The following is an 18,602-nucleotide window of genomic DNA, read 5'->3' on the forward strand; positions in this document are numbered from 1 at the left end:
GGCAGGACCCCGACAAACAGCTCTGCTGGCCTCATTATGATAGTGCCAGTGAGCTGCGGTGTCATTCACGGACTCAGAGACAGCTCCTTGGTCGAGTGGGGGGTTGAGGGGAGGGGGGGGGTATTGGACACAGCATGATCGGTCCTCAAGAGAGATCGCGGGTGGGGAGGGGGAGGAAGCGACCTGGAGGGGCTGAATAGTGGCCAGCAGCGCTCCTCCCGGCTCCACATTACAGTAAGAAAAAGAACTTTGAACTTAACTTACAGGTGCCGACCTCCAGTGCTCCCTTTAAGGACTGTTGGCTTTGGCTGCCGAGCGCCTGAAAAAACTGACGGCAGCATGTACGGCACATGGTCATTTGCTGTTCAATTTGGCAAAGGGGTCGGAAACAGGTGATTTGTGTTTGCAATGGGCCTAACCTCAGTTTCAGGCGCACGCCATGAACACCTACTGAGCAATCCTAACCAACATGGTGGGAGGCACACTTCCCATATAGATCTACAATGTATTCAAATTTGGATGTGTGCCATATACTTCATTGCAAAATGTGATGCAAGCATTTCTTTATGGGGATTTGCATGTTAATATGTTGACAATTACCCATTACATGTACCTGTTAGGGAAACAGAAAGCAGGAAACTATGGACCAGTTAACCTAACATCTGTAATTGGGAAAATGCTGGAGTCCATCATTAAGGAAGCAGTAGCAGGACATTTAGAAAATCATAATGCAGCCAAGTAGAGTCAGCAGGGTTTTATGAAAGGGAAATCATGTTTGACAAATCTGCTGGAGTTCTTTGAGGATGTAATGAGCAGAGTGGATAAAGGAGAACCAGTTGATGTCGTATATTTGGATTTCCAGAAAGCATTCGATAAGGTGACACACAAAAGGTTACTGCACAAGATAAAAGCTCATGGGGTTGGGGGTAATATATTAGCATGGATAGAGGGTTGGCTAACTAACGGAAAACAGAGAGTCAGGTTAAATGGGTCATTTTCAGGTTGGCAAACTGTAACTAGTGGGGTGCCATAGGGATCAGTACTGGACCTCATCTATTTTCAATTTATATTAATGACTTGGACGAAGGGACCAAGTGTAATGTAGCCAAATTTGTTGACGATACAAAGAAACATGCGAAAACAAGTTGTGAGGATGACGCAAAGAATCTACAAAGGGATACAGATAGGCTCAGTGGGTGGGCAAAAATTTGGCAGATGGACTATAATGTGGGAAAATGTGAGGTTATCCACTTTGGTAGGAAAAATAAAAAAGCTAATTATTATTTAAATGGGGAGTGATTACAAAATGCTGTGGTACAGAGTGATCTGGGGGTTCTTGTGCATGAAACACAAAAGGTTAGCATGCAGGTACAGCAAGTAATCAGGAAGGGAAATGGAATGCTAAGCCTTTAATGCAAAGGGAATGGAGTATAAAAGTATGGAAGACCTGCTTCAACTGTACAGGCGTTGGTAAGACCACACCTGGAGTACTGCGTACAGTTTTGGTCTTCTTATTTAAGGAAGGATATACTTGCATTGGAGGCAATTCAGAGAAGGTTTGTGAGGTTGATTCCTGAAATGAAGGGGTTGTCATATGAAGAAAGGTTGAGCAGTTGGGCCTATGCTCCTTGGAGTATAGAAGAATGAGAGGTGATCTTATTGAAACATATAAGATTCTGAGGGGGCTTGACAGGGTAGATGCAAAGAGGATGTTTCACCTCGTGGGGGAATCTAGAACTAGGGGGCATAGTTTTAGAATAAGGGGTCGCCCATTTAAAACAGAAATAAGGAGGAATTTCTTCTCTCAGAGGGTTGTGAACCTTTGGAATTCTCTACCCCAGAGAGCTGTGGAGGCTGGGTCTTTGAATATATCTCAGGTGGAGATAGACAGATTTTTGAATGATAAGAGAGTCAAGGGTTATGGGGAGCGGGCAGGGAAGTCAAGTTGAGGCCAAGATCAAATCAGTTATGATTCTGTTGAATGGCGGAGCAGGCTCGAGGGGCCATATGGCCTACTCCTCCTACTATTTCTCATGTTCTTATGTTCTTATGTTACATTTCCCTGTTACGCCACTAAGAGGCACTCTAACAGGAAATTCCCAGTTTAATTTTTGGGATTTCAATTATGCCTGACTGTAACAGCACCATGTAATGAGGAGGAGCCGCAAAACCTTGAGGTCGAATTTCTGTGCAGTTCCTTCTGCTGCGTGGACTTGTATTAATTCATTCCCTGGCATTCTTCAGCAAGCTTTGTCCTAACAGTTTGCTTTTTTATTGAAATCTGTCACCAGTATCAATTGAAACCAAGTTTGGAAAGAATCGAACTGAGGCTGATCTAAAAAAATTCATTGAAGAGAAAGACAAACTGGAGAAGGAAAAGGAGCAGCTTCGAAATGAACTGATGCAACTAAGGAAGCAGAAGAGGGAGGTGAAGGATGCAATCGCAGTTTGCAAAGGTAGGTGTGACTGGATGAACGAGAGACTGTGGAATAAAATGCTAGTAACACTTAGCAGGTCAAGCAGCATCTGTGGAGAGAGAAACAGATGCTGCCTGACCTGCTGAGAATTTTCAGCATTTTATGTCAGATTTCCAGCAACCGCAGTATTTTGCTTTTGTAAGAGGATGATGAAAGTGATCCCAATGTAAAGTGGCCTCAAAGTAAAACTGTGAAATTATACTGACGATTTGATCTTTATAACTTCCATGTGACGATTATAACTTCCATGTGATCTGAATTATTTCTGTTAATCATAGTATAAATTATCTTGGCTAAGACTGGAATCAAAACTCACATGGACCAGTTAGCTGCAAGTTGATCAACTGGAGTGACAGCCTGATTGGCTCCTCGTTTATAACCATGGAAACAGACCAACAACTGGGGGATTATGTTCAAATCGGTGATGGGTAACAGATGTACTATATGGGATTCCCTTGGCCATTGAGACCACTGAATTCATTTCACTTGTGCGTTAGTCAAATGGGTGTTTTCTGGGTTTCATAGAACAAGCCTTAAATCTCCAATTGCTCTGGGGAAATAAGGAATGTTTTTATTCGAGGTTGAAGCTTCCTTGTATTTTTCCTTTCATTCTTTAATTTCTCTGGGTAGCACTGTTGCCAGCCACCAGGAGGTCCACAAGTACAGCCGAATGGTTCCCCTGACAGTTTTCCCTGGACGCCTGTTGGAATCAATCAGGCTTCCACTTCATGCTTTTCCACAGTAACAGGGATGAGATTAGCAATGCCATGAGGCATGAGAGCAAGTTGCCCAACTTGGGTGACTTAGTGAAGACACTTCACTTTTGTCAATATTGCCTTTTACACTTTTTTATTGAATACTTTAAAATCTGAAGAAAACAACACAAGGAACTTTACATTGAGGTAATGTAATCTATCCTGAAAGGAATATTAAAAAAAGCTTGATTGTCAGCAGTTCCAAAAATAGCCTTTCTCTGCCAAAGAAACTACTCCTACGTCTAAGATTAAAGTAGCATTGCTATCCTATTCATTCATACTAGGACACTTAATGACATAAACAGGAGCCTATTCTGCTATTTAGTGTCAGCTGTGGCTCAGTGGGTAGCACACTGTTTGGAGCATGGGCAGGAACATCGGCGGGGCCCAGGTACATCAGAGAAGCGGGAAGGACATGGCGGAGGTGCAGCGAGTGATCGAGGCGGAGGAGCATTGAGGGATCCTGGCTGAGATTCGGTGAGTGATTATGGCGGAGGTTCGGCGAATGTTTGGTGTGGAGGAGCGGCGAGAGATCATGGCGGAGGTGCAGCGAGTGTTTTGTGGTGAAGGAGTGGCGAGAGATCATGGCGGAGGTGCGGCAAATGAGGGTACGGGGCCCAGAAGAACCGAGGGCCCAGGGGCAGCATAGGCCAGCCCACACTGCGATATGTGTGCGCACTAGGTCCGTGCAGCAGAGCAGGTCTCCAGTCGTCCTGGTTAACCCTTGCCACTAGACAAAGGCCTAGCTTTGTCAAGCCCGTGTGGTGACTGATGTGCAACGGTCGCCACACATTAAAGAAATCCACGCACCGGCATCTTCCATCCTCTCAACTGGAGTTCAAGACTGGAACATCGGGTCCTTCATTGAAACATCTGTGAACTCTTGTGGAAGCAAGTCATCCTCGTTCGAGGGATCGCTTATGATGGGAGCACACTCACCGCTGAGTCAGAAGGTTACGGGTTCAAGTCCCACTCCAAGGACTTAAACACATAAATCTAGGCTGACACTGCAGTGCAGTGCTGAGGGAGTGCTGTGCTGCCATCTTTCGGATGAGGTGTTAAACCGAGGTCCCGTCTGCTCTCTCAGGTGGATGTAAAAGATCCCATGGCACTATTTTGAAGAAGAGCAGGGGTGTTATCCCCAGTGTCCTGGCCAATATTTATCCCTCAACCATCATAACAAAAACAGATTATCTGATCATTATCACCTAGCTGTTTATGGGAGCTTGCTGTTGCCAAATTGGTTGCCACATTTCCTACATTACAACAGTGACTACACTCCAAAAGTACTTCATTGGCTGCAAAGCACTTTGAGACATCCGGTGGTTGTGAAAGATGCTATATAATTGCAAGTCTTTCTTTTTCTTTTACTTTTTCAGTTTGTAAATCATGGCAGCTTTCTATCTTTTTAATCCCAACTGACTTCATGAAGCCGATAATATGGCTGCAGGTGCAATGCTGTTCAGACAATACTGTACATTAACAAGCTAACCTCACTCAGTAACCCAAATTCAGCTCATTTATAGAATTTATTAGTGCTCTCAACATGTCTCTCATGACATGCCAGGAGTGCTGGGGATGCTTTATCAGGCACCAGCAGCCCCTGCTGGCAACCGTTGTCCATCATGCAACTTCCTGGCATAGGAAGGAAAGGCACCAAGCATGTCGTAGGAGGGCAAGAAGCAAGGATTCATGCGGGTCCTGATGCCAATAGCCAGGGGACCAAAGGCCAGAGATGTCCAAGATTTTTCTTTAATTAAACGATGCCCACCCTTCAGTGCCCATTCCAACTGTGTGGCTAGAGTGCTGCCTAGGCCCTCGCGCTCTATTGTGGGGCAGGTGCATAATTTAAACAAAAGTCAAACAAGCCTAAAGCACAGCTTGTATGCTAGCTCATGGCCCCCTTTGTTCTTGCCGCCTACATTGGGACTTGCTGATTATTTCAAGAGCATTGAAGGCCTCAGACCTCTGTGCCAGCTTTTTGAGGAGCGGGCACTCCAACACATCAAGTGGCTGGCAACATGTCATCAACCCCCACACACTATGGGCCCAAGTTTCGAGCCGCGCCTAGAATGGCGCAGTCCCGACCTGGACGCCCATTTCTCACGCCACAAAGTGCGCCTAAAAAAAACTTCCAGATTCTCCAGCTCCCTGCAGGTCGTTTGCAGCTCGGCGCAGCGCAGCAGGAGCTGTAGGGGGCGGAGCCAGGTCCCTGCGCTGAAAACAGTGCCGGGACCTCTGCACATGCACGCTACAGTGGGCGTGCATGTGCAGTAGCTCCAGGCGCCCGAAACTGTGTGGGAGGGGCCGAAGCACGCAGCCCCTAGCCCTGGCCGAATGGCCTCACTGGGGCTGCGTGAATAAGGCTCCTCCCACGGCCAGCTCCTGCTTCCTCCCGACCCGACTCGACTCCCGCTTCCTGCCCCCTGCCTCCGGACCGGACCCGACACCGACCCGACTCCAGCTTCCCCCTGCCCCCGTCCCCGGACTGGACACCGACCCCGACCCCGACTCCCGCTTCCCCCCCCCCCCCCGGACCCGACCCAACCCAACCCCCTGGACTGGACCCGACCCGACTCCCGCTTCCCCCCCCCCCCTGGATCGGACCCAACCCAACCCCCTGGACTGGACCCGACCCGACTCCCGCTTCCCCCCCCCCCCCCTGGATCGGACCCGACCCAACCCCCCGGACTGGACCCGACCCGACTCCCGCTTCCTCCCCCCCCTGGATCGGACCCGACCCAACCCCCCGGACTGGACCCGACCCGACTCCCGCTTCCTCCCCCCCCTGGATCGGACCCGACCCAACCCCCCGGACTGGACCCGACCCGACTCCCGCTTCCCCTCCCCCCCCTGGATCGGACCCGACCCAACCCCCCGGACTGGACCCGACCCGACTCCCGCTTCCCCTCCCCCCCCTGGATCGGACCCGACCCAACCCCCCGGACTGGACCCGACCCGACTCCCGTCCCCCCCGTCCCCCGCCTCCAGACCAGACCCGACACCGACACCAACCCGACTCCTGCTTTCCCCCCCCCCCTGGATCGGACCCGACCCAACCCCCCGGACTGGACCCGACCCGACTCCTGCTTCCTCCCGTCCCCCCCGTCCCCCGCCTCCAGACCAGACCCGACACCGACACCAACCCGACTCCTGCTTTCCCCCCCCCCCCTGGATCGGACCCGACCCAATCCCCCGGACTGGACCCGACCCGACTCCCGCTTCCCCCCGTCCCCCCCGTCCCCCGCCTCCGGACCAGACCCGACACCGACACCAACCCGACTCCTGCTTCCACCCCCCCCCCCCCCGCCCCCAACTGGACCCGACCCGACCTCCCTCCCCACCGACCCGCGCTCCCCCCGACCTGACCCAACGCCACCTACCTGTAAATCTGGTGCTGCGGACGAGCCCTGCCCGTTCAGCCTCCCTCCCCCTTCTCCTTTCCCCCCTCCCCCATCTCCTTTCCCCCCCCCATCTCCTTCTCCCCTCCATCTCCTTCTCCCCCCCCATCTCCTTCTCCCCCCCCACATCTCCTTCTCCCCCCGACCTGACCCAACGCCACCTACCTGTAAATCTGGTGCTGCGGACGAGCCCTGCCCGTTCAGCCTCCCTCCCCCTTCTCCTTTCCCCCCTCCCCCATCTCCTTTCCCCCCCCCATCTCCTTCTCCCCCCCATCTCCTTCTCCCCCCCCACATCTCCTTCTCCCCCCGACCTGACCCAACGCCACCTACCTGTAAATCTGGTGCTGCGGACGAGCCCTGCCCGTTCAGCCTCCCTCCCCCTTCTCCTTTCCCCCCTCCCCCTTCTCCTTTCCCCCCTCCCCCATCTCCTTCTCCCCCCCATCTCCTTCTCCCCCCCATCTCCTTCTCCCCCCCCACATCTCCTTCTCCCCCCCCACATCTCCTTCTCCCCCCCCCACATCTCCTTCCCCCCATCTCCTTTCACCCCCATCTCCTTTCCCCCCATCCCCTTCTCCTCCTCCCCCCTCTCCCCCCTCCCCCTTCTCCCCCTTCCCTCCCTCTGCTCCCCCACTCTCTCCCTTCCCTCGCTGTCAGAAACACAGACACTGACAGACAGAGAGTGAGAGACACTGACAGAGACACCCTGGGGGGGCATCCCAGCACGCTGTTGGAGGGCTCCCGGTGCTGCAGTCGGTAAGTAGAAAATGTTTTATTTATTGATTTAAAAAAAATTATTTCTTATTAATTTTTTTTGATTGATTTATTGGTTGATTTATTGATGTTTTTATCATTTATTATTGATGATGGCTCTTTATTTGTAAAACTGAAGTGTTTAATGTTTGTAAACTTCCCTTTAAACCCCCCCCCCCATTCCCTACGCCTGATTTGTAACCGACGCCTGATTTTCTAACGTGTAGACAAGGTTTTTTCGAGCCTATGAAAATCTTCACTTACTCCATTCTAAGTTAGTTTGGAGTAAGTTTTCACTGACGAAACTTTGAAAACAGGCGAAAGTGGCCGGACACGCCCCCTTTTGAAAGAAAAATTCTGTTCCAAAGTGAAACTGTTCTAACTGACTAGAACTGGAGCAAACTAAATGGCGAGAATTCCGATTTCTAAGATACTCCGTTCTACACCAGTTGCTCCTAAAAATCAGGAGCAAATCATGTCGAAACTTGGGGCCATTGATACTATTTTTACTTAAGTACATATCTAAATTGATTCTGCAACATCGGCCTTCTGGGCCAGTGCATTCCACATTCTCATAACATTTTGTCTGAGGAATTCCAAACCTATTTGTTCTGTTGTCTATGTTGTCAGTTCCCTTTATTATCCTAGACACCTCAATCTCTTCATCAATAGGGATTATAACCCAAGTTTACCCAATTACATGTCATATCTAAGTTCCTTCATCCCAGATATCATCCTGGAGAATCATTGGGCCAACAATTGCGGTCGGAGGCTTCCTGTGGGCGGACGCCTCTGACCAAAATGTTTTAACGAAAATACCTGATGGTCCTGGAGGAAGAAGCACTTGCGCTCCGAGGCCTCCATTCGCAGCCCAGCGCAGAGGCCCACGTATTCCAGGAGCGTATGTGCAGCCTGGGATCACATGGGCCGGACCAACCAATGAAAATGGCATATCCCCATTCACAGTAATGGTGATGTCACCATTTCTATGAATGGGAATACCCCCAAAAACTCGAACACTTTAAATAAATAAGAAAAACACTTCACATATTTAAAACTAATTGAAATTGAATTTAATTAAATGTTTTAGACAATAATTCATTTTTTTGAATTTTTAAAAATATTTTAATAGGGGTGAAAATAATCTTATCTTAATGGACAGGGTTTTTAATATAAAAATTATTGATAACATTTTATTTTTTATCTTTTTAAATTTTTACGCTGGTTTACCAGGCATAAGGGTTTGAAGGACATTCGCTGGGCAGGAGTTGGGCAAATAGCCCAAATCTCCGCCCGCGAAGGCCACTCTCCCGGGAATGAATCGCAATTGCCGGATTTCGGTGCAGGTGCGTCGCGCGCTGAGAACCGGCCCTTGCGCAGCCTCTACAGGTGCGTGCACACATCATACGTGCTCGTAAAGACCGTGATTTTTGGCCTATTGTTAAACATCCTCCGAAGCAAGTAGATCCTTCCAAAGAAGCAAAAACATAGTCAGTGATACAGTGACATAATCAGTTTGCACGCACCATTGCTGTCCCAGTGGCCAACTTGAGGAACACTGAGCTTCAGAGCAGGCTGGCCCCACACAACAGCCGCAATACACTGCTTTAAATTAAACTGCGACTACAGAGATTTCCATGGAGACAAATGATTGTTTGCATCTGTGCTGTGCATCAGATTGTTTTATCATGCATGCCAACAAATGCAAATGGAACCCAATGGCTGAAATGATGTTCTGGTTGTGCCAATGTTCTGAAGCTAGACTGCAAGAAAACAGCAATTACCATTAGCTTCAGGCTGTTTTCTTTGTAGTGAAGGTTCGGGAACATGTATTATTTTTATATAGAATTTGTGGAGGCTGATTTGTTTAAAGTAAATATCAGCAAAGTTTGAGACTAAGGACTGTGGTGCGTGGGTTGTGCTTTTCTGAATCAGTAAATGTGCAAAGCTATAAATTAATTCCAGTTGCTCTAACTGCACACCCTTGGTTTTACAGTAGGCAGCTTATAACTTTTAGTTAAGTAACAATGGGAAGGACTTATTTCCCTTGGCAGAGGAGTCAACAACCAGGGGAAATAGATTTAAACTTACTGGTAGGAAGTTTAGAAGAGATTTGAGGGGAATGTTTTTCACCTGGAGGGTGATGGGGGTCTGGAACTCACTGCCTGAAAGGATGGTAGAGGCAGAAACCCACACCACAATTAAAACGTGCTTGGATATGCACTTGAAGTGCCGTAATCTCAAGGCTACGGACCAAGATCTGGAAAGTGGGATTAGTCTGGATAGCTCTTTGTCGGCCAGCACGGACACGATGGGCTGAATGGCCTCTTTCCGTGCTGTAAATTTCTATGATTCTATGAACAATGAGACTTGTCTGAAGCATTACTTTTATCAAGCGATCACCTACTTACTGTGCCCACAATGTCAGTGATGATTCAGATTTTAATCTACATTAGCCGCCCTGCTTTCAAAGGCCAAAGCCTACAGATTGCTGTTAGCGATATTAGCTGACGGGCCCTTAAGCCCTTAAACAAGTTCATTTGACATTCCTCTATCTGCTATTTTAATGCGCAAAAACACTCGCCGCACCTCCGCACCAAACGTTCGCCGATCCTCCGTCACGATCGCCCACCAAATCTCAGCCACAATCCCTCATCACTCCTTCGCCCCGATCGGTCGTCACGAGTCCGCCACAATCTTCCCGCTCCTCTGCTGTACCAGGGCCCCGCCGATGCTCCTGCCCATGCTCCAAACGGCGACCTGGGTCCTGATGACATCATCCAGTTGCCCACCTCAAAGCCGTCACACATTTGTGTCAGCTCGCGCTGAAGCTGCAGTGGCATGCTCCAGCTCTTTTTATAGCCCCGACCTGCGGAGATGTTTTCTCGCATGGCGGAGGAGCAGTAAGGGATCGTGACGGAGGTGCGGCGAATGTTTGTGGCGGAGGAGCGGTGAGAGATCGTGGCGGAAGTGCGGCGAATGAGGGTACGGGGCCCAGAAGAGCCGAGGGCCCAGGGGCAGCACGGGCCTGCCCACACTGCGATATGTGTGCCCACTAGGTCCGTGCAGCAGAGCAGGTCTCCAGTCGTCCTGGTTAACCCTTGCCACTGGATAAAGGCCGAGCTTTATCCAGCCTGTGTGGTGGCTGGTGTGCAACGGTCACCACACTTTAAAAAAATCCACACACAGGCATCTTCCACCCCCTCAATTGGAGTTCAGGACTGGAACATCGAGTCCTTCATTGAAACATCTGTGAACTCATATGGAAGCAAGTCATCCTCGTTCGAGGGACCTCCTATGATGATAATGATTTTAATGCAGCTGTCAACCTGTTCACTTTGAATGGATTCTGCCTCTCTTAAATTAGCTAATATACGTCATAATTAATGGGGAACCAGTTGAAATTTGACAATGAACTTCAGAGACAGGTTTCTCTGTATACTTTACCCTGAAGTGTTGTTGAGCAAAATGAGCTTTTTGAATACAACAGGCGGGACCTGCCATTATTTTGTACTTTGATAGTCCGTCTTCCTTTCAGCTCTAGATCCCAACATCTCCCTTTCCATCTTAAAAAATTGACTTTACCTATCTGTTTTTTGCTGCTTTGAATTCTCTTCTCTTAAACTCCAAATTTCGTAATCTTTCTTCCTCATTCTCATGTTGTTCAAACTGTATTCTAATCTCACTTGAACTCCTGTTTGCCATGACCTCAGAATTGGGGAACTCCTTTTTCTCTGTCTTCCTTTTCTCCTGCAATCTACAGACTTATTAAAATTTGAACTTGACACATTCTACTTGATTTCGTTGAATCATACAACACAGCAGGAGGCCATTCAGCCCATCGTCTCTGTGCCAGCTCTTTGAAAGAGCCATCCAATTAGTCAGACTCCCCTACTCTTACCCATTGCCCTACCAAGTTCTCCTTTTCTAAATATATATATCCAATTCCCTTTTGGAAGTTACTATTGAATCTTCTCTCTCCATTCTTTCAGGCTGTGCATTCCAGATCATAACAACTCGCTGCGTAAAAAGTATTATCCTAATTTCCCCCCTAGATCTTTTGCCAATTATATTCAATCTGTGTCCCCTGCCTCCTGCCAGTGGGAACAGTTTCTTCAATCCTATTCTTTTCAATCTAGGCATTGTCTTGCACTATAGGCAATTGCACTTCAAGTAAGTTTCTCAATAATAAAAAACTGTATTGTATTATAGTCCACTATAGCATAGACTGACCGAGATAATAAATGAGGTTTTTCAAAATGAAACATTGCTCCTAATTTGTTATTACTGTAATAAAAAAAATTGCTTTTTAGGAGCAGGGGAGTTCTCCCCATTGTCCTGGACAATATTTATCCCTTAACCAGCATTCACTAAATCTGGGCATCATCTCATAATGTGGGGCCTTGCTGTGCGCGGATTGGCTGCTGCGTTTCCTACAGTACAACAGTGATTACACTTTAAAATGAGTTCATTGGCTGTAAAGCGCTTTGGGGTATCCCGAGGTCATGAAAGATGCTATATAAATGCAAGTTTTAAGCAACTTACACTTGAGTAGAATCATAATTTTTTTTAAATTAAATATTTCAGATAAGCAGGTTCTTTGCACTCAGGAGGAAAGGCTGCGGCAGATTGAAGAAGAATGCAAATCAAAGGAGAACAACAGGGTCGACTTGGAGCTTAAACTGGTAACAGTGAAGGAGAACTTGAAGAAAGCTGAGTCAGGACCAGTGACATTGGGAACAACTGTGGACGCCAGTCATTTCGACAATCTAAGCTCAAATGTATGTTACAGTTTGAACAATTGAATTAACCTGTTAATAATAAACTGTTGGCCATTAACAATTTATTCATTTTAATCCCCATGAGAACCAGGTTGAATATAAGAAGCAGTTTTTGCAACAGTGTGGCCTTCATTTTCTACTCCTTTACAGTCACATGTATCTTTTAGGAGGTTATTTGTCATCCGTCACGCTGCAGTGTGAAGCAGAATTTGGGGCAGTTGATTTTCCGGAGCAGTTGGCGTTTCGGTTAGTGAAATGTGTTTCACACAGCCAGTCAGCATTTTCAGGGAAGCGTCTGCTTGTCTGTTTTTGCAGACAACTCTCAGTGTCTCTCTTGGCTCCAAGCCCCTTGCGCTGCTTCAAGGGATTGGATGTTGCTACTCACAGCAGGTGGGAATTCTCGCAAGATCTGGAATCCTGCCCAGAGATTACCGTGGCATCCAATCCCTTTCTGCAGGAAGAAGGGGAGGAGAGCGTCTGCATGTACTGCAGTGAGGGAAAGAGAATGGCAATTTAAATCGAGGGAAAGAGGAAGGAAAGCAAATCTGATTTAAGGGTGGGACAGAGATAAGTCTGCGGGTTTGAACTGAGAAGAGAGAGGGAGAAGAGTGGCAGCATTCACTGGGGTTGAACATAAGAAATAGGAGCAGGAGTAAACCATGGCTGATCTACCTCAACTCCGCTTTCCCGCCTTATCCCCACATCCCTTGATTCCTTTAGTGCCTAAAAATCTATCAATCTCTGTCTTGAATGTACTCATTGACTGAGCATCCACAGTCCTCTGGGGTAGAGAATTCCAGAGATTCACAACCCTCTGAGTGAAGAAATTTCTCCTCATCACAGTCCAAAATGGCCGATCGCTTATCCTGAGACTGTGATCCCTGGTTCTAAACTCTCCAGCCAGGGGAAACATCCTCTCTGCATCTACCCTGTCAAACCCTCGATGAACTTTATACCTTTCAATGAGATCATCTCTCATTATTCTAAACTCCAGAAATATATAGGTCCATTCTACTCAATAATTCCTCCTTGGAATTGAGGAAGCAGAGTGCCGGCATGAAGTGCACAGTGCCTGCATGAACTTTGGGGAGAGAGGAAGAACATTAGCATGAACTGAGGGAGGGCAGAAAAGACAGTTAGTTTGAATTGAGCAGGAAGAATGCAAGAATGAATACTACCTTTGTATGACGGGAAACGCTTATAATGGGAGGTCTAGTTTGGCTATCCAATGAACTGAGGAAAGGGAGCAGAAAACTAAGAGTTTGGACTTAGGGAAGACATCTAACCTGGAGATGGGGAAATAAGACTGCCTGTGTCATTGTGACAACCATATTAAGAATTTTAAAACAATTTAACAATTAGATTATAGCAACAGAGAATACCAATACATATATATCCACAGTAGCCCACAACTTCTCTCTGAGAAATGAGGCAAAATGCCTGCAATTCTTGCCTCAACTGTCGAGTATAGAAGTGATCAAATGTTGGATATACCGCCAGCCTACATTATTACAAACCCGTGCCCCACTGCAATTTTATGGGCTATATTCAGGCCTGGCTTTTAAGTTGGAAGCTTTTTGGAAGCTGTTGGTCAGCTTTTGTGTATCTTTTGCAGCTTGTGTTTCTAATTTTAATGCCTGCCATTACAAAAACACTTGTAGTACTCCGGCGGGAAATAATTTGAGGGTTCAATAACTTCACAAACAGAAAGAACCGTGGATGCAGTGAACTCCGAAAATCTAACCTTTTCGGGTAAATTTATTTTTGTTTGCAGTGAGGGAGATTCAATGAGAGAGAAATGTACACAAGGTAATAAGATGCAAGATTTCATCGTAAGTCTTGTTACTTTCCTCAGGCGAAACCCTCCAATCTGAATAACAATCCTGACAACTCACCTGTGAACTCCGCGGCAGCCTTAAAGAATAGACCATTATCTATTGTGCAATCTGGAAAGGGGACTGTCCTACAAAAAGCAAAGGTATAATTCCCAGTACTTTAAATACATCAATTACCTCAAGATTTCTATGTGAAAGCCTATAATAAAATCAATATAATTTCCTACTGTCTACCATTTTGTTTCCGCCAGGAATGGGAAAAGAAAGCTACCAGCTAGAAAATATTTTGAATGAGGATGGACTATAAAAGCAAAAACTGTAGCCTTTGGAACTGAGAGATATTTTTGTTCATCTATTCATGGAAGGCAGATATAGAAAGCCACTAGTACACTTTTTCATATATGAAAGCTTCTGCTGCCACAGTCATCAACAGGAACTCACACACTAACATCATGGACCATTGCTACAAAGCATCAGAAGATTTTGAAGGCTCTTTATTTCAGCATTGAAAATTGTATGCTTAAGAAAACTGTGGGTATGACTTCTAGCAAACTTTAATGTTTAGCAAATAAATACTGTCTTAAGTCATTCAGCACAACAAATGCCTGATTGATTTTTTTTGGTGCTTACAAGTCCTATGACGTAAGGAATATTTGACATGCAAGTTAAAATTCCTGTTTATTCAAATATTATTACATGATGATGCCATGAGACAGTTGAGTAATATAAAAGATGGTGGCAAGCACTCCATCCTGTTCCTAAATATTAGAATTAATTTAGGGCTGTGGAGGTAGTTTGAGACTGAGATATCGAGCTCAGGTTTCAATTCCAGTCTTCTTTGACATACCAGGTAGCCTACCTGCGATGGCTGAACCTTACTCGTTCTTGCTAGGCTGCCAGATACAACTCTACGTGGTAGCAGAGAAACCCTTCATTGAGAGTAAGAATAGGTCAGGCTAATCCCTGTGGTAATCCCTCTCATTAAGTGGTTGACAACAAAAGTAGCATAGAAGTCAGTGATAGAGATGTAATAGAGCTCTACCTAGTGGACTACCAATGTAATGCAACTACTGATGTATTAACAATAAAAGGTCATGTGTCAAGGTCACATGACACAGTTTGTTAAGGAGCCATCTTGTAGTGTCTGCTGTTAGTGGCCTCTGTATAAAGATATCACAAGAGACAATATCATCTTCTATGGATCAAATAGGACATTTTGCCTGTGGTTTGTGGTATTGAAATTAGGTGCAAAAGAAGAAACTTTCTTTTTACAACAGCAAAGAGTTTCACCAAAAAACATACCAATTGAACAAAACTGTAAAAAAAAACACAAGCCTCTGTCTATCTCTTGCCATCTTTGATACTACTCAGCTGGCTGTATTCCCAGCAGCACTGTCTCACATTAATTCCGTTTATAATCGGAAATTTCTGGCATGCAATCCAGAAATCCCTGATGACATGGCACCTTTAACATTTGTGTTTTCTTTTTTCTCTCTTTGCAAAATTGTAAATACATATACTTACTTGTGAACAGTTACAAAAGCACATTTGTTATATACCAGTAACAGAAATATAAAGGGAGAATTAGTTATGCCAGATCTCTTGAAATAAATAATATTTTTCCCCATATTCTAACTCTGCAGTTGGTGTATTTAATTCAGCAGTTGCTGAAGACAGTGATGCATGCAGTTTAAACTGAGTAAATAGTGATTTTCATGTAAATTAAATATGATTTATATATGTATGACAATACCAGGTGAATGATGTTATGAACATACTTTCTCATTTGCATAATTCTTCTATATTTACTCCATTTATTTGATTATTGGTATTCATTTCCTGCTGGATTGTCTCTACAGTTATTGCATTTAAAACATTTTTTTAATAATAATAATATTTTTCCCGACAGTTTAAATTTCTAACTGAGACATACTAGGTCTGTAAATATTCCAGAACTGTAAATGTGTGATTTCCATTTTAGACAGATGTGCTCCTTTCTGTTTTTCTTCATTCAATAGATTGCAAACAACAACTTGTATTTTTATAGCGCCTTTAATAAAGTGAAACATCCCAAGGTGCTTTACAGGAGCGTTATCAAATAAAATTTGACACCGAGCTACATATGGAGATATTGGGGCAGGTTACCAAAAGCTTGATCAAAGGGTTTGGCTAGAGTAAATAAGGAGAAACTGTTTCCAATGGGTGAAGGGTCAATAACCAGTGGGCACAGATTTAAGGTGATTGGCAAACAAACCAGAAGTGACATGAGAATTTGGAATGCACTGCCTGATAGGTTGGTGAATACAGATTCAGTAGTAGCCTTCGAAAGGGAATTGGATAAATACTTGAATGGGAAAAAAATTGCAGGAATATGGGGAAAGTGCCAGAGAGTGGGATTAGCTGGATTGCTCTCTGCAAGACCCGTGCAGACTCGATGGGCCGAATGGCCTCCTTCTGTGCTGTACTATTGTATGATTCTATGCTTCCTGGACTCAAACAGTAGCTGCTAACTTCCGTGGTTGCTGATGATGCAATGGTTGTTACAAATTATTTAGTGGTTTTACTTTACAATGAGTGGACACCCAGAGCAACAGTTATTATCAGATTCACTTTGATGAAATAAAGAGCATGCCACCCTTTCCCACTTGACAAACAAGATGAATTCTAACTTTCCTCCAGCATTTCCAGACACTTTACCCCAGTTGAAGACCTCACAGCTTTTTCTTTAACAAACCCTGGCAAACTTCCTGCTTCAAAAACCTTCTCTGTATTTCACAGAGAGACCAGGATTGAAGGGCTTTCCAACACAATGAGGACAATTTTCAGGTAATGTCCAAAGTGAATGCGAAGTTGGCGGAGTGGCTGTTAGAGCTGGCTTGAGCTTCCTCAGCGTGATGCCAGTGAGGTGTTGGTGCCAACAGAATGCCCCGCTTCAGCTTATCGGTTATGGGAGAACAGGAAATTGGCTGGCTCCCACCGCTGGGGGGATGGATGGTTGATCCTGGAAGGAGCCTCAAATGGGCCAGAGCCAGCCCGGACTGTTTTGGAGGAGCCCAGGAGTAGTACTCTTGTGATCCGCCACAAAAGCAATTGAACACTTCCTCGGCCGTTTTTTTGAGCGGCTTCCAGCAGTCACCTTTAGAAACCATTGGGTAGTGTGCACAGCGCCTGCTTCACCCATTTGTGCCTGAAAATTGCAATCCGGGGTCCTACAACTGCGCAGGACCCCGATTTGCATATTTAAGCAGCTTCCTGCCTATTTCAGGGGGCCAGCGGCTTACCCATTTACAGGCCCACCTGAAAATTGAAACAGGCAGGCCTTGGGCACCAAAGGGGTGGTTGAGTTGCCAGCCCCGTTCCTCGATTATAAGTTGGTGGCTGCCCATTTTTAAAGCAAGAAATAAGTCACCAACAGTAGAAAATCATCCCAATGCATGTGTGTTCTCTTTTTAACTTAGACAAGCTAAGAAATTGTTTAATGTTTAATCTCCATTTAGCATATTAGCCACCTTTCAGCTAGGTGCCTTATGGGAATACATCATGCTTTAAAACATTTTGAAAAAATAATTCATATTTTGAAATCCTTTCTGTGAAAAAGATCCTGAAACATGACAGTCGCTATCCTTGTGTAATGGGTTAATGAATTTAGGTTTAGCTTGGTTCCCAGTTTTATTTTATAGCAAGTTTAGAGCCAATAGACATTTGGTTAGAGAATGGCTTTGAACCATTCCAAATCATTAGAGAACTGAAATGTCGGGTGGTAAATTTTAAGCTCTGAATTAAAACTGCTCAACTCCGCTTTCTTGCTCATTCAGTCTTCTTTCTTTTTTATTCCCATGTAAACCTTCTCACTGCTGAATTACAATTGACATAGAGAACTGCAGTGGAAGGAGTGGTAAAGGTAATAAGGCATTTGACAAATTGATCCCTTCCTCACGCATCACATCACCTCAGCATTCCAAGTCGGTTCTGTTGTTAGCAAATATGTTCATAGTTCAGTGTTGAGATATCCTCAGTGAGGGGCATGCTGCCAGATTCTCCAATACTTAATTGAGTTATTTTTCATACAAGCAACGTCTTCCCCCAAGAATTTTTCCAAGTTAAAAAGAGGTTTCTGTAAGTAACTGAGTTGTTAGTCGTAGAATCATAGAAGTTTACAGCATGGAAGGAGGCCATTTTGGCCCATTGTGTCCGTGCCGGCCAACAAGAGGCTATCCAGCCTAATCCCACTTTCAGCATTTCAAGTGCACATCCAAGAGAACTGGAATGCCGGTTGGTAAGTTTTGAGCTCTTAATTAAAATCATTTAATCGTAGCCAGAGAACTACCTGCAACAGCTTCTCTTCCCACCCCCACATCGTTACCTCTGGTGTCTCCCAAGGATTTATCCTTGGCCCCCTCCTATTTCTCATCTACATGTTGCCCCTTGGCGACATCATCCAGAAACACAGCGTCAGTTTCCACATGTACGCTGATGACACCCAGCTCTACCTCACTACCACTTCTCTCGACCCCTGCACAGTCTCTAAATTGTCAAACTGCTTGTCCGACATCCAGTTCTGGATGAGCATAAATTTTCTCCAATTGAATATTGGGAAGACCGA

The 18,602-nt window shown here is 45.7% G+C and overlaps 1 protein-coding gene across 3 annotated transcripts in view; it reads left to right on the top strand.

Annotated features, from left to right (window-relative positions):
- afap1l2 (actin filament associated protein 1-like 2) overlaps positions 1–15,754 on the top strand; it is a 304,943-nt gene extending 289,189 nt beyond the window's left edge. For all 3 annotated transcript variants that reach the window (XM_070876591.1, XM_070876593.1, XM_070876592.1), the window contains 4 exons: positions 2,292–2,456; positions 11,971–12,164; positions 14,020–14,142; positions 14,251–15,754. In XM_070876591.1, the coding sequence (XP_070732692.1) occupies positions 2,292–2,456; positions 11,971–12,164; positions 14,020–14,142; positions 14,251–14,277 (509 nt within the window). In that variant the 3' untranslated portion in view covers positions 14,278–15,754. The remainder of the gene's footprint in view (positions 1–2,291; positions 2,457–11,970; positions 12,165–14,019; positions 14,143–14,250) is intronic.
- Positions 15,755–18,602: the final 2,848 nt, after the last annotated feature.

This window comes from Pristiophorus japonicus, chromosome 3, assembly GCF_044704955.1.
Source record: "Pristiophorus japonicus isolate sPriJap1 chromosome 3, sPriJap1.hap1, whole genome shotgun sequence".
Classification (NCBI taxonomy): domain Eukaryota; kingdom Metazoa; phylum Chordata; class Chondrichthyes; family Pristiophoridae; genus Pristiophorus; species Pristiophorus japonicus.